At 39.2% G+C, this 24,020-nt stretch overlaps 2 protein-coding genes across 7 annotated transcripts in view; one reads left to right on the top strand and one right to left on the bottom strand.

Annotated features, from left to right (window-relative positions):
• Nucleotides 1–5,496, top strand: part of wnk1b (WNK lysine deficient protein kinase 1b) — a 96,849-nt gene extending 91,353 nt beyond the window's left edge. For all 6 annotated transcript variants that reach the window (XM_053650752.1, XM_053650756.1, XM_053650753.1 and 3 more), the window contains one exon: nt 129–5,496. In XM_053650752.1, the coding sequence (XP_053506727.1) occupies nt 129–428 (300 nt within the window). In that variant the 3' untranslated portion in view covers nt 429–5,496. The remainder of the gene's footprint in view (nt 1–128) is intronic.
• Nucleotides 5,497–7,271: 1,775 nt separating this feature from the next.
• On the bottom strand, nt 7,272–19,217 carry optn (optineurin). Its single transcript, XM_053650557.1, has 14 exons — nt 19,090–19,217; nt 18,213–18,360; nt 16,309–16,511; nt 15,145–15,303; nt 14,978–15,039; nt 14,437–14,568; nt 12,815–12,926; nt 12,577–12,692; nt 11,530–11,679; nt 10,758–10,842; nt 10,432–10,587; nt 8,936–9,078; nt 8,744–8,835; nt 7,272–8,158 (listed from the first exon to the last, which is right to left on the bottom strand). The coding sequence occupies exons 2-14, from the start codon at nt 18,343–18,345 to the stop codon at nt 8,049–8,051; spliced, it is 1,653 nt and encodes a 550-aa protein (XP_053506532.1). The 5' UTR covers nt 18,346–18,360; nt 19,090–19,217; the 3' UTR covers nt 7,272–8,048.
• Nucleotides 19,218–24,020: the final 4,803 nt, after the last annotated feature.

Genomic DNA, 24,020 nt, shown 5'->3' on the forward strand with positions numbered 1-24,020 from the left:
AGAGGCTTTGGCTCTTAATATCCACACCTACATTGTTTTGACTCTTTTTGGCACTATGTTCTTTAAAACACTATATAATTTATATCATTCTTGATATATACTAAATCTTATTTCTTGTGTCTCCTCAGATGATTCCTTCTGGAAGCATGGCCCGCAAGTACTCCGCTCCGGGTCAGTTGTGTCCCAGCGTGGCTTCATCCATGCCCAACCCTCCTGCTACCTCTCTGGGGGCACGGAAAGGCTCACTGTGCCCTGCGCCTCAGTACGGCTACCCCTCTGCATCTTACAACGGCCCATGGGCCAGTGTCTCAGCCACACACGCTCAGGCCCTGGGCCAGTTTCCCACAGCCCCGGGCGCGGCCTTCCACATCAACACGCTGCAGAAATCAGTCAGCAACCCAGGAGGGCCTAATTTAAGGACCACATAAGGTTGGGTCTAGCCTGTGCTAGGCCACGAGAGAGAGAGAGAGAGAGAGAGAGAGAGAGAGAGAGAGAGAGAGAGAGAGATGAACTGGTGGTGAGGTTGTTGTGAGCTTAGACATGTGTGTTTGGAAAATGTGACGGAGATAAGCCAGGGTTTGTGCACACATACACACATACACACCTTGTGTGGATGAATCACTCCTGCGCTCTGGTTTACATGCCGTGAGGTGAATGCACACCGGCGCAAAGGAAAGATTAAAAAAAAAAATAACAACCACAATGGGAGCAATGTTAAAGCAGCCAAAGAGGATGGTGACCATTTTTTCTTCTTGTTTGAAAATCTCACGAACGTGTATCGCGATGTAGCCTGAGGACTAGCTTGCTAAGCTTTCCCTGACTGCTTCACTTTATTTCACACACTTTTAGTCAGTTGAGGTCCCAGGTACCAGTGACGGAAGAGGGGGAAACGAGATGGATGCGCCCCGTCTCTCCATTACAAACTTTCCGGCATCCTGGTATCTGCTCTAATGCTATATAATGCAATAATTCTAGAAATTAAATCAAAAGCCCATTTTAAAAACACAGGAAGTGGCCTTTAGTAGAGAAAACGAGTATTCATGTACAGCTTCTCTTCTTTTTTTTTTTTTTTTTTTTTTTTTTTTCTTTTTTTTTTATTATTATATATATATACGTAAATTGGGGTATCATTTTAAAGTTGTGTGGATTTTCACGTGGTCAGAGGCCATTCAGCCACCCCTGAGAGTTTGGACTACAGAGCTACGATAACTATAAAAACTCCCAGCTTGCTTTGTAGTACACCGTCATGCTTACCGTCCACCTCCACCTCTCGTCTTGGGAGTTTTATTTTACCCTAAAAAATTTATTTAACTAAGAATAAAGATTTATACAATTACCCAACCCAACTTTTTTTTTTTTCTTCCCCCCCCTTTAAAGTCAAAAACTAGCCCTGCGCTATTAATTCAGTTTTGGAAAGAGCGACCAGAGAGGCTGGAGGTGAGGTGGAGATTTATTTACCCTGAGCGAGGATGGGGTGCCTGTGTGGCTTGTTCACGCATACTGCAGGCTGGTGAAGCTTTAAATCTACTATCTCTTAGCATTGTTACAGCTTTTATAATCCTGAGCGCATTAGGGGACCTCTTTACGACAGGTTGAATTTTTTGAACTGTATGTTTAAATGAGAAAAGTTGTGTTCTGTACGGACCTGTATTTATCCATCAGTTATTGATGTTGAAACACTGTGATTTATTATTAATGTTGTTGGACAACATAAGTTTAAAGCAATGGTAGAAAAAGGGTGGAAACGAGGAGAGTTTATTGCTATTCGGTAAAAGGTAATGTAAGGCTAGCTATTACCTTATTACAGAACTTATTGGAGACACTTTAACCCTTTTTCCCCTGCTTTGTACTTCTTTCTTTGTATTAGATAAATGTGAATGTAAAACTGTTTCGATTAACGTACTTGAATAACCGGTCCGTTTTTCCCTCCTCCCCAGTGCCCAGAGGGTACTGGAGTTTCTAGTGCCTTGCATTCTTTCTTTCCTTTTTTTTTTTGTTTTGTTTTGTTTTGTTTTTGCCTTGTAATTTAATTTTGTGGCAGCAGAGGTAGGTGTGTAGGTGCCTAGTCGGTTGTTTGCGTGACAGTTATGGCGATTAACAGGCTGTTCTAATATCCTTTAGGGTAGAGACTCTGAGTTTGGTGCCATTTCTTTCTTTTGGTTTTTTTTTTTTTTTACATCTGGTTAAGACCAAAATGATCTGGTGATGTATAGTTCTAGCTTATTACTCTTAGAAGGGGTGGTGGGAGGGGGGGGGGTTTATGAACTCTTTAAAGTGTTGTCTAGCACAAAAGGTCAATGATAAGATTTTGGCCTGGGCACTAGTCTGGTGGACAGCCTGTCTCCAATTTCCTGCCCTTTAGCCTGCTTGCCAGTGTTCTCAGATCAATCGCACCCCCTTTCAAGGACCCTTGCATATAGCATGTAAACCTGCCATAATAGTTTGTAAATTCTGTAAGCTACACAATTCTCTTTGGGACAGCAGATAGACAGTTAATATCAAAGAGCAACCCTTTGTTAACTCTGGCAGCGATGCAACACGACATGGTATTAATATTGAACCATTGTTGGTCCTTTAGAGCGTCAGAAGAGGAGCGACTTTTATGCAACTGAGAATCGATGTGATGAGTAACAGTGGGAATGATGGACAGTGGTATGCCCAAACTGTTAAACATCAGGGTTTGGGGTTTTTTTTTGTTTGTTTTGGTTTCAGATATTCATGCGTTGATGCTACAGGCTTTAAGAGTTTAATACACCTATAAAGAATGCCGCTGGTTTTTCCAGCTGGACGGCATCTACTCAAACCATTTGTAGTTTGTGGTCTAGCCTACGTTCTGCATCTCGCTGTGTAGTTTATCCAGGAGCTACCAAGGAAACCATGGCGACCAGCGTTAACTCCAGATAGCGAAGTGCATAGGTGAACAGTGACTTCAAGGTGAAATGTCGCTGCTGGTCTGAACGCAGGGTTCTCCAGGAGGTAAGCAAGCACACGGTCAGCGATCAGTTAAAGAAGAGCTACACCGAGTTGTATACTGAGCTGTCCCATATTAAAGCTTGTTTTTTTGGCGTAGACGAGCCATTCGAGTCGGGAAGTGCGGTAGTCTTGTGTCGGCTGTGAATCGGAAGTGTCCAGATGAGGTGAGTAAGTTGAGTGAAGTCAGTATATTGAGAGGATTCTGAGAGTCAGTAATAAAGAATACTAGTCCCACAGGTTTGTAACCACTTTCAATTTTGGGATTGTCTGCATCTGTGTTTCAGCAGCGAGGCCCCGTATTGTCGTAGATGTAACAGGCGACTTGTGGTTAATCAAAATGAAAGTTCAGTTCAGTTGAAGGACCAGGAAAGTGAAGTGTCGTAGGTGTAGGTGGCACCTCGCCAACACAAGACTGCCTCTGCTGCGCTGTAGTGTCTGAAACGGCGCTGCTTTCCTACTTGCGCTGCCCTTTATCTCATACGGTTCTCGGTTTATTGTAGAAATATCTACCGTGTGCTTTTCATGCAGATCAGTAGCATTTTAAAAGGTCTTTTAGCAGCAATCACTTGATGCCACTCACATGGTCAGCAAAAACAAAAAAAAAAACCCAAAAACAAGTAGAACAATGTGTTTGTGTAGGTTAGAACTTCTGTGTAGAAGTCGGTGGACGTGTCGCCGCGTATCTGTGAAATTTACATAGAGCAGAAAAACGCCAGCTTTAGAAATCCGTAGAGCGGCATGAGCGGGTTGCAGCTACAAGGTATAGAGCAGTGAACCTAGTCATCGTCACGACTGATCACTGATAGGAACTGCTAGATTACACGCCATGGCCTTTAAGCTTAGCTGTCTGCGTCTGGTACCAGAAAAGTCCACGTTATTAATACAGTCCATTAATAGAGAACTACAGAATAGATTAGAAACCGTTTACTCTCTGTGAGTGGCTGTATTGAACTTTCAGTATTTAAAAACAAAAGGTTTTAACGATTTGTTTGTTTGTTTTATTTCTTCCCGCTTGGTTCGTACTCAGTGCTTTATCTGTAAATCTAGAACGCAGTGCTTGGTTTGGTTTTTTGAAGCTGAGATCAAATCCCAAATTTTCCAGTTCCGTTAATCCTGTGTTCGAATGAAACCCTCAACGACTAGCATACGAGTGCCATTCCTACATTTCTCATGAGTTGTAGTTTGCTCTGATTTTATTTCCATAAACCGAGCACCTTGTTTACGGTTAGAAAAGTGATTATTTAGTAGCTGCAGTGCAGAATATGCAATATATGTAATAATGGGATACACTGGGTAGAGACCATGTCCCAGGTTTACTCCAGTAGTAAGGAGAATTTACTGAATTCACACGTGCTATTACTCCAGCATCACTTTTTTTGTTTCCGTTTGGAACGTAGACACTTCTACCGTAATATTATTCTGTTTACGCCTTCACCTTCCACCTGTCACAAATTGCCGCTTAGGAAAGTGCCAATATGTAGAAATGCAGTTCACTGCACCACCTGACACATTCAGATAATAATAATAATAATAAACATGCTCGTCTTTCTGGGAAAAAGAACTTGCATGCTACTTTGGTCACTAGTGATATTCACCACAACGTCACAACAGTCTCCTGCATTAATTGGAATGAGTGTCTTTTTTTTTTTTCCCCTTCCATTTTGTCTCCTGTGGAAAGAAATACATCCGAACAGTGTGTTTACTTAATGCTACTGACCTGTCATTAAGTTATTTTGTTTTGTACTACTATCCGAGTTCTTGATTGTGTGTCTGCCATTTAGTGACTTCGGTGATTTTTCTTTTCCATACACTATTTAACATTGTGCAAAATGTCTAAAAAAAAAAAAAAGAAGAAGAAGAAGAAAAAAGGTGAATAAAATGAAAACCAAACAAAAACATGTCATGAATCATTGGCAGCATTTAACTGTTTAAATGGTTTGCACTGTAGGATGTTGAGGCTTCATACAAAACTGCTCTCCAATAAAACACAATTTGTTACATTATTTGTAAATTTAATAAATGAAAGCCATTTAAATAAAATGCACTGTTTGGCTTTGATGAGTGGAAATGCACATATTGTGCTAAGACCCTTTGCAATGTAAGCATTTAGACAAGGTCCAGCTTGTTTTGCACGTTCAGATATTGTCACTGTGTGTGTGTGTGTTCGTGTTCAGTGCAACAAATGGCATCTTCGCATGTAAAAATATTGTGAATATATTAAAATACATCTAGCATTTCCTGTTATAAAATTAAATTATAAATCTATTTCTAGACATTTTACTCACTTCAAGCTTGAAATAGACTTGTTAGTTCTGTTGGAACTAATTTTAAGCATTTCTAGAAAGATTGGCTGCCAATAAAAGATTCAAATTTAAAGCTTGAAATGTGTACAAGCGTCTAAAACAAGCTGGATGATCTCATATTTCATTTATAATAATATATTAGACAAATTTGCCATATATATGTGTGTGTGTATGTGTATATGTGTTTGTGTGCATATATGAGTGTGTGTGTGATGTGAGAGATATATATATATATATATATATATATATATATAAAGATACCTTTTTTTTTTTTCAGTGTTATTCCTGAGTAACAATAAAAACCCCAAATTACAGGAAAGTGCTGATTTTCACAATATCGTACACTATATGGCCAAAGGTTTGTGGACACCTGACCATCACACCCATATGTGGTTCTTCCACAAACTGTTGCCACAAAGTTGTAAGCACACAACTGTATAGATCTTTATATCTTTGTATGCTACAGCATTACTGTTTCCCTTCACTTGAACCAAGAGGCCCAAACCGTGCACAAAGTCAGCTCCGTGAAGACATGGCTTGCCAAGGTTGGTGTCTAACACAGAGTCCTGACCCCACTGAACACCTTTGGGATGAACTGGAACATCTGTGATTGATCTCAATAATGTTCTTGTGGATGAATGGACACAAATCCCCACAGCCACACTCCACAATCTAGCGGGAAACCTTCCCAGAAGAGTGGAGGTTATTATAACAGCAGAGGGGGACAAACTCCATATTAATGCCCATGGGTTTGGAATGGGACTACACCTGACCATTGACCCACATACTTTTGGCCATATAGTGTATGATGTAAAACATCATAATGATATAGATTTATAAATGTTCTGTGTTAAGCACTGGTGTTCAAGTTCAGAGCAAGTTTTTCCTGCTCTAACACACACACACACACACACACACACACACTTCTTACTAACTAACCTGGTCATTAATACGGTGACCACTGTATTGCATTTTAAAAATCTAAGTTTCATCCTGAATGCTACACAAACAAACCAGAGGTATGGATTGTTTTTCACTTCTTCATTTCATAAAAAGTAATCTTCTATATAGTGTAAGACAGGGGTTCTCAAACTTTCTGGCACCAGGGACCCCTTTAATTGCAAAATAAATTTCACAGAACCCTCAACAAAGAAATAAATATTAGGCTCATAATATTCGGACTAATTTTCCAACAGCAGAACACATTAAGCCCAAGTTGACATTATTTTAGGCCTATATGTTTGAGTTATTGAGGTTTGGATTAAACCAAGTGACTGGTATAATGGTGGATTGGAATTTCCTGTCTATGCTTCAGTTAACCCTGGGGTAAGCCCAGACCCCACTTTGAGAATCACTGGTGACCACAGGTTCTGCTATGAGGTGTAGGTATTTTCCCAGGTATCGTATTAACACTTTTATCATATTTTAGTAGTAATTCTGAAAAGCCTGATTACGGGTTCTACAATCAGTGCAAAAGAAATGATGAAACAAGTAGGGTTTTTTTTTTAATGGATTTTGGATAGTGACACGTCCTGGAAAATTCATCCCCTTGTCCGAGTACAACCACATCCACAAGTATGGCTTAGAGCTGTGATTGGACGATTGATTGCATTTCAGAATGGTACAACTGCAGCATACTGATGAAATACAATCACATCTAAAGCAGCTGTCTGTTCTTCACTGAAGTGATCAAGTAATGTCAGACCAACGCAGTGAAGGTTTTACTTTTCAGTGTGGTAAGTTTTCTGAAAAGCAATAATGTGTGAATATTGTATTTCACATTTTCTCTTCGGTGCGATTGCTCCCCCCCCTTTCATAACTTTCCTATGTACGCTTCTATGGGCTTCCATAGACTCAAGAGCAAAAGAAGAACAGGAACACTAACGATTACTATAGCTGCCTACGCACGTGTGGTGCTTGGCCCCTAATTTGTGAATGACGGGGGCAGATGAAGGAAGTGAGATGCGTTCCAAAGTTTCAGAGGCACAAAGAGTCTATAGATAATATAGCATTTTATTTGAACGTTTTTATTGTATTACAGGCTAAATGTGGATGCATAGGTGGTATAATTGCATCAGCACCTGAACTCAGCTACAGCTTTACTCTTGTTAGCAAAGACGACACAAGACCCCTGCATAAATAATAAAGCATTAGAGCATTTTTAAAGCTTTATCCGTCCTACACGCTACTTGTATTCACCTCGACATAAACCATTTGCTAAGATCGAGTTTTTAACACACTCCCTGTGCATTTTCTCCCTCCCATTCTAATAAACGTAAATATATTTGAACACAAAATACCGTCTCCAAAAATAAATCGTAATCTAAATATAAATCAAAGCAATGTACTTAAACAATTCCCACCTTCACTTTTGCTTCTGGCTATATATTATATTATATTATATAATATAATATAAACATAAATATAGCTCCTACTCTTTATTCAACCGTCCGCATTCATTTCCAGCCTCCTGTTTGGACTCTCCCATTCTTTTAGCTTCATTCACCTCATAATCATTTAAAGTCGAAGCATCTTACCACAAGATATATAGATCAGTTCCGTGCCCTCGGTCATATCCGGTACATATTTAAGAAGGGTAAGTGATTAAGATCTGCAGAGCAACTACAGAGTAAATTGAACGAAATTCTCGATGGAGATTGTTAGATACGAGTGCAATGGGTTTTGTATAGTAAATGCATTCTCAGATCCTGCCGTCCCGTTCGTCGTGTCACTCAGGTGAAGACGTGTACGACACTAACAGGGTGTTGATGCTCAGATGATGCAGTCCATGATATGGATTTGCAGAGTGTCCAGATCAGGAAGGACTTCCCCACATTTAGGACAGGCGTGCTCGGGAATATTCACATGCTGCTGCCAATCAACTGAGAAAGAAACAGAGATGAGAGATAGCGTTTTATTCTTTTTATCCTTCACTCATGTTAGACTCCCTGGTTGGGATCCCGGTAGACACGATTATACTAAATAGACAGATTATAATTGACAAAATTACCGCTTGCTCCAGTCCGTTCACGGAGTTCGGGGATTCTTAATTAGTATACCCCAGTGCTGTTGAATTCTCGATTCTGATTGGTCAGAAGGTGTTGATTAATTTTTCAACAGCAGCTCTGACAATAGTTCCGGCTTCGATCTTTATATTAGATTAACGCGCTTGTTCTAATACTTTATTGTTTCTAATTCACATGGAATTCAGTATCAATAATCTCACCACGTAGTTGCTGAATATTTTCCTATAACTGAACACACCAAGTGTTTTATTCCTCTTAGTAACTATTAAATGTAATCGTCATTAAGATATGCTTCGCCAACCGAGTTAGGAAAACATGGACTCCACTTTAAACGGATAAAACTGTCTTCACTTCAGTTGCTGAATAATTAAGGCTGGGACTTTGTCTTCGGTAGCACGTCATTAGGAAGAAGTGAATACTAATGGTGCTGTAGCAGCTTACCTCTGCCTCCCTGCAGGTGGTGGTGTGGTGGAGGATCGCCTGGGTTTGCACCATGAGGCACGTGTCTCCTCTGCATCTCACTCATAGACTGCCTGTGCCGAAAAAAAACCACACGGTTCTGCTTAATACAGAGAAATCGGAGACGGATTTAGCGCAAATATACACACACAGCAAAAGACAGACAATTTGTACCTGCCCATTGACTCCACTTCATCCTGTAGCTGGATGTTCTGCTTCTTGAAAAACTCCAGCTGAGTAGCCAGGCGCTCTTTCTCCTCGTGAATCTTCTCCCTCGCAGCTCGCTCGGCGTAGAAATCTGAGGAATACACCTCTGCCTGTGAACACACACACACACACACACACACACACACACACATTAAATCAACTCACCAGACCTAGGCTGTCAAACATACAGTCCATCAAAATATATGACAAATCTACGTTCTAAATTTCAACCGAATTGAAAAATGTATTTATTTATTTATTTATTTAAAAGAGCTAGTCTCTGTTCAGCCACTAGGGGGCAAAATAGAGCAACAAATACAGGTAATTTATTAGACAGCTATGAAAACTGATTCTGTAACCTCAGGGTGCGTACACATGCCTCATAATGAAATTCAAGGACTTTTCAAGCACAATTTTTTTTGTTTTCAAGTACTATACAAGAGATATCATTCAAACATATTCTTTATTTCTTTTTCCATATATATATATAATTAATTAGCATCTTCATTACATCATCGCATATGTGCATTCTGCCTAGCGTCAGCTCTTTACATGTATTTGCTTCTGTCCTTCTGCAGCAGGATGTCATAATTTGAGTGAAAGGATTGTATTCGTGTTCTATCAAAAATAAACACTAAAGTTATTTAGCGATTTTTTATGTATTGACATTTTATAATTCAAGCACTTTTTAAGCACCACTAGATTTTTTTTTTTTTTTTTAAATGACCATTTTCAAGGATTTCCAGTACTAAAATTTCAAAAAGCCAAATTCAAGCACCTTGTACGAATCCTGTAACCTTGTCTTTTTCTCCAAAAGAACCAATTTAGGGGTTTCAGAGCAATGGGGGTAAATACTTCTACAACTTGTTTTGTGTGTGAAATAAACAGTATCACATGGCAGTCTCTAGAGTTAATACAGAATGGTGCAAAGAAAGAAAGAAAAAAACCATTCAGTAAGAGGCAGGACTGGAACCCAACATGATCTTCTGCTGTTGTAGCACTCTTTGCCTTAAGGGTCGAAGTGTTGTGCATTCTGAGATGCTTTTCTGCTCACCACAGTTGTAAAGAGTGGTTATTTGAGTTACCGTAGCCTTTCTGTTGGCCAGTGTGGACATTCACCTCCAACGTCTCTCATCAACACAACGTTTCCGCCCACAGAACTGCCACTCACTTGCTGTTGTTTTTTTTTTAAACCACTTTGTGTAAACTCTAGAGACTATTGTGCGTGCAACTACAAATGAAATGAAATAATCCGGTACCAACAACCATGCCACGGTCAGAGTCCCCGAGATCACGTTTCCCCCCTCATTCTGATGGTTGCTTTGAACATTAACTGAAGCTTTTGACCTGTATCGGTACGATTTGATGCATTGCTCTTCCGCCACATGATTGGCTGATTGGATAACTGCATGATGTACAGGTTAGCACAGTAAACCCTAGCTGTAAACTCTGACACACAGCACCTGAGCCTTGAATACAGAGACGGTCTCCAGCTCTTTGTCCTTCTCATACAGCTCTTGCTTCATTAAGTCGATCTTCTGCTGCTTGTCCGCTAAAGCTTGTTCCGCTGCAGCAATCCTGGACTGAAGCTCACTGTACTCCTCCTGTGATACGCTTCCCTGAACACCACACACACAAAATTGTTCAATCAACACAGCGCCAGCCCTAATATACACATCGTTCCCGAAACCTAACCGAAACTACATTGGATATAACGACGTGAAAATAATAAATGCCGACATTAAAAACACAAAACGGTCCTAATGCTGTAAAGCGCGTGAACGCTCACCTGTCGTTTTTTATTCTCTTTCTGAAGTTCGTCATAATCCTCAAACAGCTTGGTGTACGCATCCTTCAGCTGGGCCAAAGCAGTCCTGACGAGGGTTAAAGAGAAAAGGACTCACACTCTATTCACATTTCAATTTCCAACAACCCACACACACACACACACACACGTGTGCAAAGATCATTCAAGCATCATTCATATTCAGTAGTCAAACATCCAGAATATTGAAATGCCCATCTTTCCTTTGAAACAGATGAATCTATTGATTTGGTTTAATGGCTCGGTTTCTTCACCTGCGCCTTTTGGTAATGTAAAGTATAATAGAATAATGTAAATGATGATAATAAGGTTTTACTGGGGGGGGGGGGGGCCCATCTGACATTTTATTCATTTATAGTTACATTTAATCATGTGGAACTTCATTAGTGGAACAAGTTAGTTCCTTGTCCTCGCTTTATGATATATACACAATCGTTCCTTCACCAGTCTCTCCTTTTTTAATCGGACAACAAAAATGACAAAAATTCAGCTTATTACATCACGTTACTGCAAAAGAGAAAAGTTACGATGATGTTTTTCTTTCTTAAGTAACCGCATTAACGTATTTTAAGGCTATGTTACGTCGTTACTATACAAACGGTGACGTACTAGAACGAGCGCGTTAATATAAGCCTAGTGTACGAGTCGTGCTTTTGACTCATTAACACCTAGCCACATCTTCTGCCCAGAGGAGATCTAAATCTAGCCGTGTTTAATGTTTGCACGCTGTTCAGACCTTTCATCCTGAACCTTCTTCTGCTCCAGTTTGTTGGCAGCCTGCAAGCTCTCCAGCTGCACCTTCAGTCTGTCGTTCTCAGCCTGCAGCTGCTCTCTCTCCCCGAGCTGAGTCTTCAGCGTGCCCAGGTCCTGCTCCAGCTCCTTACACCTGCATGATCACCACTACTGTTATACTCTCATGGAGGTGATGCTCATTAACACACATCACCTAACATGCTCGCTAGCACTCTTAGTCACATTACAGCAGATATATATATATATATATATATATATATATATATATATATATATATATATATATATATATATATATAAAATTAAAGTGGTTTACTCAGTAATTTTGCATACCTTTAAAACAAAATGGTAAATATGTGAAATGTTTTTTTTTAAAGTGCTTTGTAGTAAAAACATCTCTACAGATGATCTCTTATTTGTTGCAAAAATAGATATTAATATTAAAAAAAAAAAATATTAACTCAAAAGGTTTGCATCCCCCCTTTCTATGTGGGATTTAAATATTCTTTAATATTTTTCCCCCCTTGTATAACACTCTCATGCATTCACTAAACAGCTTTTGTATCCTGTCAGTTGTACTGTTCCAGAGCAGGACAGAAACACACGGCCCGCGGGTAAGGACCAGCCCAGCGAAGGTTCTAATTTGGGTCACTAAATGAATTAAAATTCGATAAAATTGTCTTGTGGCTGCAACAGAATCAAAATATGGGCACAAAATAGAGGAATAAACTCAGTTAGTGTGCTAATGGCATATCTGTCTCTTTCCAAATGACCAGTTTAGGGGTTTAACAGCAACTAGGGGGTGAATACTTATGCAATCACAATGTTTATTTGTAAATAAGCTTGTAAATGATATTGATTGTCATCCCCCCCCCACATCAAATTTCAATATTATGGCCTATTCTATGTAGATTCATGATATGTAATTCCAATAAAGTCCATTTCAGTTACAGACGGTTTGAGGGATGCAAACTTTTGCACTCAGCTGGACATGTAGATATGGGAGTGTATGATGTTTAGTGTCAAGGACCTGTCCTGGAGGTTCTTCTTCATTTTCTCTGCCTCGTCCAGTTTACTCTGAGCCTGCTGCAGCTCTTTAAACAAACCCATCAACTGAGTCTTCAGGTTCTCCACCTCAGAGGCAGACTGGAACACACACACACACACACACACACAGAGAGAGTAAGCTTCAGCGTTGTCCTACTCTTTATAGGACCCTGACGTTCTCTTCAATTCAAAATACATCTAATTTTTCAGCTCTGACTCACTTTGTCTGTTTCCTCCTGAGAGCTCTTGCTCTGCATTTCCTGTGTCACACAGGGCAAAGACGTCTGGGTTCCACTCTCGCTGTTGGGTTCCTTCATCTCCAGTTCTGCAATCCTTTAGGAAAGAACATGGATGAATACAAGTGTGTGTAATGTTATATCGTTAGCTGTTCTGTACTTCTGTATGGATATGAAAGCCAACGACACAAATTTAGTGGAGTGTTCACATACATCACGCAAGACAGTCCTGCAAACCCTACGGCACAGAATGCAGACCCTGTAAATCACTACTAATCACCTCTCGACAGAAGGCAGTGTTTAATCAGTCAGTGCATTAGCCTGTAACTGACAAATAACTGAGAAAGTCACTCAGTTATCTCTCAGTTATTTGTCATTCAAACAGTGGAACTTTCATATATTCTAGATTCATTACATATAAAGAGAAATATTTCAAACCTTTTTTGTTTTAATCTCGATGATTACGGCTTACGGAAATCAAACTCCAGTATCTCAAAATATTAGAATAAAGAATTTATAAAGACAGAAATGTCAACCTGAGAAGAACTCTAATCAGATAATTAACTCAAAACACCTGCAAAGGTTTCCTGAGGCTTTAATCTCTCAGTCTGGTTCAGCACACACAAGCAGTTAATTGTGCATTTCATTTGGAAATCAAGGTTCCAGAGTCTGGAGGACGAGTGGAGAGGAACAGAATCCAAGCTGCTTGAAGTCCAGTGTGAAGTTTCCACAGTCAGTGATGATTCGGGTTGCCATGTCATCTGCTGGTGTTGGTCCAGTGTGTTTTCTCAAGTCGAGAGTCGATGCAGTGTCTACCAGGAGATTTTAGAGAGCTTCATGCTTCAATCTGCTGACGAGCTTTATGGAGATGCTGATTTGCTTTTCCAGCAGGACTCTGCACCTGCCCACACTGCCAAAACGTCTAGTAACTGGTTTACTGGCCGTGGTATTACTGCGCTTGATTGGCCAGCCGACTCGCCTGACCCGAACCCCATAGAGAATCTACGAGAGACACCAGACCCGACAATACAGACGAGCTGAAGACCGCTATCAAAGCAACCTGGGCTTCCAGAACACCTCAGCAGTGCCACAGGCTGATCGCCTCCATGCCGCACCGCACTGATGCAGTAATTCATGCAAAAGGATTAAAGCCCCGACCGAGTATCAGCGCATAAATGAAGATACTTTTCAGAATGTCGACATTTCTGTATTATAAATTCTTTATTCTAATATTTTGAGATACTGGATTTTAGATTTCCGTGAGCCGTAATCATCGAGATTCAAACTATAAAAAGGCTTGAAATATTTCACTTTATGTGTAATGAATCTAGAATATATGAAAAGCTCCACTTTTTAAAATTAAATTACAGAAAACATTTTTACTTTTCAACGATATTCTAAACTTTTTTTTTTTTTTTTTTTTTTTTAGATGCACCTGTATGTAAACCCTTCTCTATCTTAAATAGGAAAATGCGACTTTTAGGTTTAGTGCCCAAGCACCAATCATATATAATAAGAATCCCTAAGCTCTCCAACAGATGTTTTCAGTACCTCCGTGTATACAGGTATGGGTATAAGATGGAGCGTGTGTAAGTTTGTGTTTCTACCTCTTCTCTGCAGCCTGTAATTTGACTTGCAGTTGCTCTTTTTGTTGTGTCTCGAGTCTCAGAGACTGCAGGAGCTGACTCACCGTCTGCTCCTCTGATTCCAGCCGAGACCCAGCCATGTCGGATTTAATCCTGCACACAAACACAAGCGAAACACACATCTCATATCGTGAACATACCCTCCTAAAGCCTGTTCTATACTCCAAACATCGTAACTACAATTTTACAAAGTACTATTATATACACAGTAGGGTGACAAATTAAAGGAAAAATGTTGAGGACTCTGTTTTGATGTGTATTGGTGTGTAGGGTATGTGGCAGGGGGGACCATTTGGACCACTTTTGGTAGGCCACCCCTCGACAGGTGTCAGTACAACAAGATAATCAAATGTTATTCACGTCACGGGTCAGAGGTTTTAACGTTACAGCTGATCGGTGTATGTAAATTCCTACATGTAACGATTAAAGAGTAAAAAAACAAAACACCACACACACTATAACCATGTAAATCATGTAGATGGAGTGTGAGAGCTCGACGTACGTGCTCGATGCAAAAAGGTCTTTCTGAGGAGGCAAATCTCTGGTCACGTTCATCTCACCCTCCTACAAAACATACAGTGAGTAAAGGTCTGTATAAACAAATCTACAGTACGTAAGAGAATGAATCCAGGTGAAGGTATTAAGGCATTTTATATGGTGTGTCCTCACGGCAATGCGGATCTCGATGAAGGAATCTTCCGGAGATGCCTGGCTCATCTTCAGCTGCAGTTCAGAGTTTATAGCTACCAGGTCGTTCTTCTCCGCCTGCAGGCGGGCGATCTGACTCGTTAACACCTCCAGCTTGGCCTGCAGACCGCCACCATCACCCTACAGAACATCAGACTCCATTCAGCAAGCGAAGACAGCCTTTAAAGCACCGCTCAACATAAAATCTTGGGTTTTGAATGGAAAAGGGGTTTTTCATTGAAGGCACAACCTATGGCATATTTCACATAAATAACACTAGATAAACACCTCTAATAAAACTTCCAAAAAACCCTTCAAAGCATTATAATTATAATTCACCTTTAGATATAATCATTAAAATACTTTTTTTTTTTTTAAATCCTATTTGTGCATTCTCATGCTTTAAAACGTCCTTCACAAGCGTCCCCGATTATGGATTATTCCAGAAGTCATGTTCAACAGGAAGTTGCATCATCTGAAGATTACAGGAAGACTTCTTCGCTTTACATTTCTTTATTTTCAGTGGCTCTCTTGATAATGAGGTCACTCAATGGCACTCAATCATGGAATCATCCGTTTAAGAATTTACTAAGTGACGCACAAACTTTTCGCCACAGAAGCTCTATGCTAATCTAGCTAGCTAGTTAACTTACCTCAAAATGTTGTTGTTTTTGTTTTGTTTTTTTTATTAGTTCTTCTGGTAGTTTCCGACAGGTTCGGATGGTGTTAAATAAACCAGTGTGAAAATACCAACACAATACTAACCTACTTTACCTGTGAGGAATATAAGCTAGTTTATTAGCAGTTAGCTAGCAGTCTGATATTGCATAGTCATCGATGTTGGCACTGTAATGCGGGTTCATGTCTGGAGATGTTATTTGGATATTTTTGTCATTTCCTGTGTTTTTTTTTAAAAAAACAACCTGTATTATAGTGTAGGGGTTATTTTTCACGATTTAAAATGTCATGTTCAGGTATCTCACCAGCTACTGAACACATGATTAACCTCAGTGCTTCCTGAGAAATCTGATGATGTTTAAATCGCAGGAATTTGCGACTAAGGTGGTTCCACATACTGACGACTGTTACCAGTTGAATCAAACTGATTAGAAGCCATTATAAAGAAAACGTAAGCCGTGATCTCACCTCCTCTGCACCAGAATGCTGTTTCTCCATCTCCAGCACACGTTTCTTTAGCAACTCGTTCTCGCTGTCCAGAGTTTGGACTCTCTGCTTGGCCTCCTCGAGTCGCTTCTCCAGGAACCCTCTCTCCTCTTTCTGCTTCTCCTTCCAGGCAGACAGTCCCTCGAACCTCTCCTTCATCGACAGGTTAGTCTGTTTCAGGGCTTCTGCGCACGAGAGTCAGATGGAAGGTCAGTGTGCTTGTGTATCATACAGTATGAGAATATGCAACGCACTTTTCTGAGCATGTTGCAGAGGTCATATCAGTGTTACTTCTAAAACAAAAACCAGTTGATCCAACCCGTTCGATTTAAACAACTAGCATCGCTACTAATTAGAAGTGACTGGACTTTAGAAACCTACAGAAACGTATCATTTGAACGCGAGATTGGCCGAGGATAAACGTCAAAGCCTTTAAAGCAGAGATGCCACCTACAGACTTGGCAGGAAAAATGCCAATCAACAAGCAGGAATGAATACAGAATATTGTTTTATTGTATTATTTCAAAACTCAGCCAAGGACCGTTCCGTGAGTGATTACTGATTCAGCCGCTGTTAAAGCGGGAAGGCTAATGTCAGTGGGTTTGTTGGTAACGCTGCTGTGTAGTCAGTGTTTAATAGGCTTTACATTTCAGTCCCTGTTCGTGCATGTGTATTGAACAGGCCTGTGTTATTACCCTTAGCCTGTACAACATAATTACATCATTAAACTCTAATGAGAAAGTGTTTCAGTTGTCCACATGGCACTGACTTTAGTCAATCATTAACAGGAAATATTTCATCAGCTGTTTCGCTGCCTGATAAGGAATGAATAGGTTACACGTACACAAGCCAGAAAGCCTCTCTGCTGTACTATTAAAAAAAACAAACTATTATATCCTGCACAGCTCTATACATCACCACGAACAAAACAGTGCAAACTTTTAAAAATATATTAATAGTCAAAATTGCATTTTTAACATTGTGGATGCAAAAAAAAAAAAAAACAAATAAGCAAATAGGCCAAACATATAAAATGTGTTTCACAGTCCACACCGACAACCTGTTTTTCTACTTCGTTCTATGTAGATCTACTCTACGTCTGGAACAGGAATCTGATCGTCTGTGACAGACCAACAGCAGTAAGGACAACTACAATGAAAAGTAACATTTATTTCAACTGTTTGACTATCTGTGTTTAAATGGCTCCTTTATGTTACTAATTCAGTTTGAAGAATGAGCTAATTACAGTAATTATTATAATAGTTATTATAGCACTGTAAAAACTACTGCTGTTTAATTTCTGAGCATATTAAAACATAAATATTGGCCAACAGAATCAGAAATGAGGATTTTAAACACATTTAAATCAGTACTACTGGTCTGTCTGTGGATGTCTGTCTGTTTGTGGTGGTCTCTCTGTCTGTGGTGGTCTCTCTCTGCCTGTGATGATATCTCTGTCTGTGGTGGTCTCTCTGTCTGTCTGTGGTGGTCTCTCTGTCTGTCTGTGGTGGTCTGTCTGTGGTGGTCATCTCTCTGTCTGTGATGGTCTCTCTCTGTCTGTTGTGGTCTGTCTGTGGCGGTCATCTCTCTGTCTGTGGCGGTCGCCCTGTGGTTATCTCTCTGTCTGTGGCAGTCTCTCCTGTCTGTGGTTCTCTCTCCGTCTATGGCTATCTCCCTGTCTGTGGCAGTCTGTCTCTGGTTATCTCTCTGTCTGTCTATGGTTATCTCTCTGTCTGTCTCTGGTTATCTCTCTGTCTGTCTCTGGTTATCTCTCTGTCTGTCTCTGGTTATCTCTCTGTCTGTCTCTAGTTATCTCTCTGTCTGTCTCTAGTTATCTCTCTGTCTGTCTCTGGTTATCTCTCTGTCTGTAATCTCCTCACACCCACCTTTGAGCTCCCGGTTCTCCTTGATGAGGATGTTCATCTGCTGGAGCGTCTCCTCTTCTTGTGGTGCAGCAGCAGTCTGAGACTGCATGGGGTGAGACAGATCCCCATTCACCATGGGGGAACCCGAGGCCATTTTCCCACAAACCACCTGACAGAAAATATGCAAAATATGCAAAATATGTCAGAGGACACTAAGCACAGCAAAATGACTCAGAAGAGCGGAATGACTCACAACCGCCAGGTATACGACCGCAGCTAAACGGGAAACTCAGCTTGTCACGTGATGTTGATATTGATGAACCGGGCTTGACAGAATAACTAATCAGCAATGGCATTTCTAGAAACTTTCACAGACTCATGTCAAGAAAATAAGCATCAACAACATCAAGGTTTCTAATTAATACGCTACAGGTTTCCAATCTTGGTCCTGGAGAACTTTCGTTTGTGTGTGTTTAAACACGTCCAGAATGTCCAGTAGGTGTGTCAGAGCCAGGAAAAGACTAAAACGTGCAGGACCAGTGCTGGGAAACCTGTGGCCTACAGCATAGACTGCTCTACAGGTTTTAACTTCTACTTTCATTTCGTCCTTGGTGTATTGAAAAACATCACCAGAATGAAACACGAGATTATTCACAGATTATTGTCTGAACATATATACAATGTACAAAATAACTTCACACACTCTCTCACACTCACACACTCACACACACACAGCATTTCTCGGTTAAACACCCTATTTATATTCTGTCCTTCTATTTGGATCTCTGATCCATGGCGCAACAGTTTTAATATCTGTTAATATTCAACACACACAATGCTTAGAAGGACAAACCCCACCGCTTCAGCCTTTTAAAAGCAGTCAGTCTGCGCTACTCACCAAGATTCACTTCTGTTTACTCCAGATTCTCTCACTTCTCACTGCGTTTCCTGGTTGTGACGTTCCTGGGCTTCTGGCGACTGGTCCAGGGTCTCATGCGTTGCGCAAACCTGCAGATCTACACGCCATCACGGCGGACCTGAAGCGCACTGCGACAGCAAGAGCAGAGCCGAGCCGCGTGGAGTACAACTCTGCGAAATGTATGCGCAGACGCGAGACGAGGGATCAGCTGAGAGTGACGTCACGTGGCGTCTCCTTCAACGCGTGTCCATCCGGTGGGAATTCCCTCCGCGCGCGTGACCTTGCGCTTCGAACATCTCCAAAACACCATGCAACGCTAAGTAGTGCGCAATAGCCCTGTATGTGGTTTGGGACATGGACTGTATTTATACAGAGCTATATTTATTTTTATATTTATATTTATGCACTTCCGTTAACAAGTAGACTATACAGTAGGCTGGGCTTAAAGATACATAAATAACAATAAAAACTTCGTGTACATAAGACTTAGCACAAGTGTGTGAGAAGTCAACATGACTCACGTTTCGGTTTTATTTTTAGCACTTTCCCTTCATCACGAATAAGAACACTGAAGAAAAAAAAATCCCTCATGAGATCAGTTCAAGAGCTCGAATCTCAAATACCCCCCCCCTCTCTTTCTCTCTCACACAGATCTATTTATTGCTAATAATGTTAATAATAAACAAATATATAAATATAAATGTTCATATTAACACTGCTTTTCGGTAGGACACGGTAGTGTTTCACTTGAACACTAGATGGCACTGTGTCACTCTTGTTACCTTGTACCACCATTAATAGAGCCCTTAATTGATATGGTGCACTGTTAATGTTATCATTCAAACCCATGTTCTGTATACACTCGTATACTATTTACACTATATAACACTTATATTACACTATATAAGGAGTACACGGTTCAGTGGCTGTTCGAATCCAGGAATATTAGAGTCGGCTCCGATTCCGATTCTAAGAGTCGATTCTGCACCTTTATTTTTTCAATTCTCGATTTTAAACTACATAAAAGACGGTACTGTGATGATAGAGAGATTTGCGTTTCATTATTATGAATGACTGTATAAGGAGTAGGCTGCTCAGTGGCTGTTCGAATCCAGGAATATTAGACTCGACTCCGATTCCAAGATTCGAATTCGCACCTTTTTTTTTCAATTCTCGATTTTAAAGTATTACCATAAAAGAGGTACTGTACTAATATAGAGGTCTGTTTTACATTATTATGATTTGATTATGATATGATTGTATAAGGAGTACATCGTTCGGTGGCTTTTCTAATCCAGGAATATTAGAGTCGACTCTGATTCCAAGAGTCGATTCCGGTTCGGTCCGATTCGGTCTCTCTAAGGGGAGTAAAACATTCTAAACATTGATCTGATATTGCTATATTATCATCTACAGGGTTAGTTGTAATACTGTCTGGTTTTAATTTAATAGCCTGAATTTAACATCTAATATTTTCAACTTTACCAATGAAGAAATTCATGAAATCTTCGCTGCTATGTAATGATTGTGTGCCTGTTTCTGTGGTGTTTTTATTCCTAGTTAATTTTGCTACCGTGTTATCTTCTATTAAGGTGGAGAGAGAGACTTTTCTAGCATCACTAAGAGATTTTCTGTAGTTCAGTAGGCTTTCCTTCCATGCTGTTTGAAATACTAACAATTTGGTTTGACGCCATTTACGTTCTAATAGTCGAGTGATCTGTTTTAAGATACGTGTTTGATCATTATATCAGGGTACTCCATGATTTCCTCTCTTTAGCCTACTGTAACCTTGTCTTCCTTGTTCTACCTGTATGTTTTCCTTTTATAACCTTCCCATTTTGTTTAAACTTGGCCAGCCACAGCTGACTGGGAGCAACCCACATCTTTCGCCACACTCCGTGTCGGATTCCCTTCTTGAAGGAGTTTTATAATTCTTTCCATTGTTTCAATTGACAACTCTCTTGTCATGTTTCCTTTCAATTAGCCAAGTCCAAGAGCTCATTAAAGTCTGTAAGCACTCTTTTAAAAAAATAAATAAATAAATAAATAAAAATTGCAGACTAATTTGCATTTTTAGACTTGTGCTAGTATTTGTTTTAGAAATGCAACTTATAAGGTGATCTGATCTGATTTTTTCCAGATCTTGATCTGGAAAAAATATGACATTAATTAAAATAATTTCATTTAATTTGCACGAAGCCAGAACGTTCAGCTATTAAACTAAAATTGTTTTGTATCATATCTGTAATATTGTTTATTTGCTAAGAAGTAAAACAGCCGGGTGAACATCCTCTAAGTGTGGTGATTCCATCATTTTTTTGAGGGGTCGTACTTGCACTTTGTTTGTTTGTGCAGCAAGTGAGAATGTTCTGAGAGGTTTGTTAAAGTAAAATAGAGAAAAAAGTTATTAGAGTGCTGCTGGTTGAAAGTGAAATCTCAAACATGTGCCTTCTGCTCATTGTGCAGAACGTTAATGTGTTCTGTAACGGTTTCTTTATTATACTGAAAACTTCACCTATGATAGTGAAAAAGAGACAGAACTGACGAGATGGAGATATGGAAAGGAGATAGATCAGGACATAGGCTAGACATGCAGAAACAAAGATGAAAAGTAAAAGAGAAATGTGGACAGATGGTTGAATGGGTGTTATTTGTTTTATCATTCATGACATTTTTTTAGTTTTATCTGTTAATTCATTTTAATGAATTGTTAATTAATGTAGTTCAAACATTGAATAAAAATATTTGTATGTAAAATGTTGTCAATGTTATTGACTTGTGTTCATGTATGTGTTATTGATATACACGTTATTGATATGTTATTATCAGTGTTAATGCTTTACAAATGAATTCTAGTAACGGTAAAAAAAAATAAATACTTAAAGTAAACATTACTCGGTCATTTAAAAAAGGTAACTAGGACTCGTATGTCACTAAAAAGGTAGTATATTTATAAGAATTACTTAGTAAAATTTACAAACAAAGAGTGAGTTTGATTTACTTGAAACTGAGTATTTTAAAGTAAATTTCACTTGAGAATTTCTCATTACAGACAACAAGAATTGTGTTTAGCCTTTACTTGAAAATATGCTCTGTTAAATTTACTAGCAATTTCTAATTGAAAATTGTTTCCTAGCTTTTTTCAAGAAAATCCTACTCCAAATCTTTGTCACTGAAGGTCTGTTTAATGAAAAACACACACATATATACATACATATATATATATATATATATATACACATACATATACATATATATATATATATATATATATATACACACACACACACACATATATATATATATATATACATATACATATATATATACACACATATATATACATATACATATATATATATATATATATTACATGAAAAAGGGCGTTTCTGTTCTATAACAAGAGTTTAGTAAGAAGATCTTGCTTGCTGTGTGCAGCCCTTTATATAAGCTTGATCAAATGACGCCAACGACGAGACTTGAAAAATCGAATATCGAACCTTGACGTCATAGTGGAGCCGCAGGACGTGAGCGCGTGCCAGCGAGTCACGTGGTCACGGTGTCAGCGCGGACTGTTGCTCTGAGCAACGGGCTGAAAATAATAATGGCATCATGTTGGTGTATCAGTTATTTAATGTAAATGCTTTTCTTTTAACTTTTAATGAGTTTTCCGCACATTGTAAGATTCCTGTAACACCAGGGGACTATGCAAAAGTTTTGGTGCAAAATCTTCTAAAGTCTATCTGTTGTTTAGACATATGAATAGAATTAACATTCAACAACGGTCCCCAGCTACTGTAATAAGTTCTTATGTAGGTAATATTTGTTTTCCCCTTAACTCACAACACAGATCCATCCATAAGAGCGTTATTTGAAAGAAACGCCGTGTCTTTGGTTTATATTTACTCAGATCGGAATCGTTAAACAGACAATATTGTTTGGGAAAAGGTTTGGCTTATATCTAATCAATATTTAACTACAAACAAAGTCAAAACGTTATCGTTTAAAAATATACCTAGGATTTACCCAGTGAAACATTACTTTGTAAAATATATACAAATTATATAAAATATATATATATATATATATATATATATATACAAATTATATAATTATATATATATATATAAAATAAATATTAAGGATGTAAACAATGTAAGGAGCACCGTTCCCTGTAAGGCCTCTTCACATCACACACCTGTCTGGACGGATGTGGAGCTCAGAGATTGTGGTCTACTCGAAGTCATACTGCCCCCTGTTGTTCATCTAAATGTTGTGCAAATGCCATCCAAGCAGAAAATCCCACCATGCACCCTGTCTTTCATGACTGAGTCCCAAATGGCTCCATTGTAGCAGGAAGATGGTGTAATGTGAGAAATGTAGGTAGGGAGTGATTTAGGATTCAGCTTTTCTATTGTGTTAATGGCTCAGTAAATCAAGCAATAAATGACGTCAGTAATGACTTCAGCTGAAATGCAGAGGTTTGGAAGTTAAATATCCCACGTCATGCAAACCATCGTCTCTTTCATGTTTCTGGTGATAATCTGAACTTCTTGTTAAAACACTGCACTTTGAACAGAAATAAATCAAGTTTTTTTTTAAAAGGCAGATATTGCACCTAGTACAGGGCAGGTGTAAGGGTTAAATTACATTGCAAGGCTACATTAAAACTAAGTAAATTGTAATTGTAAAATGTATAATTGTCTGTTGATCATAGTGGACATTTACATTGTAACTGGTCTGTCTCTATAGTCAGAGTGTTGTATCTGGTCTTTAACTGGTCTCTCTATAGTCAGAGTGTTGTATCTGGTCTCTCTCTATAGTCAGAGTGTTGTAACTGGTCTCTCTATAGTCAGAGTGTTGTATCTGGTCTCGCTCTATAGTCAGAGTGTTGTAACTGGTCTCTCTAT

This window comes from Ictalurus furcatus, chromosome 19 (genome assembly GCF_023375685.1).
Source record: "Ictalurus furcatus strain D&B chromosome 19, Billie_1.0, whole genome shotgun sequence".
Classification (NCBI taxonomy): domain Eukaryota; kingdom Metazoa; phylum Chordata; class Actinopteri; order Siluriformes; family Ictaluridae; genus Ictalurus; species Ictalurus furcatus.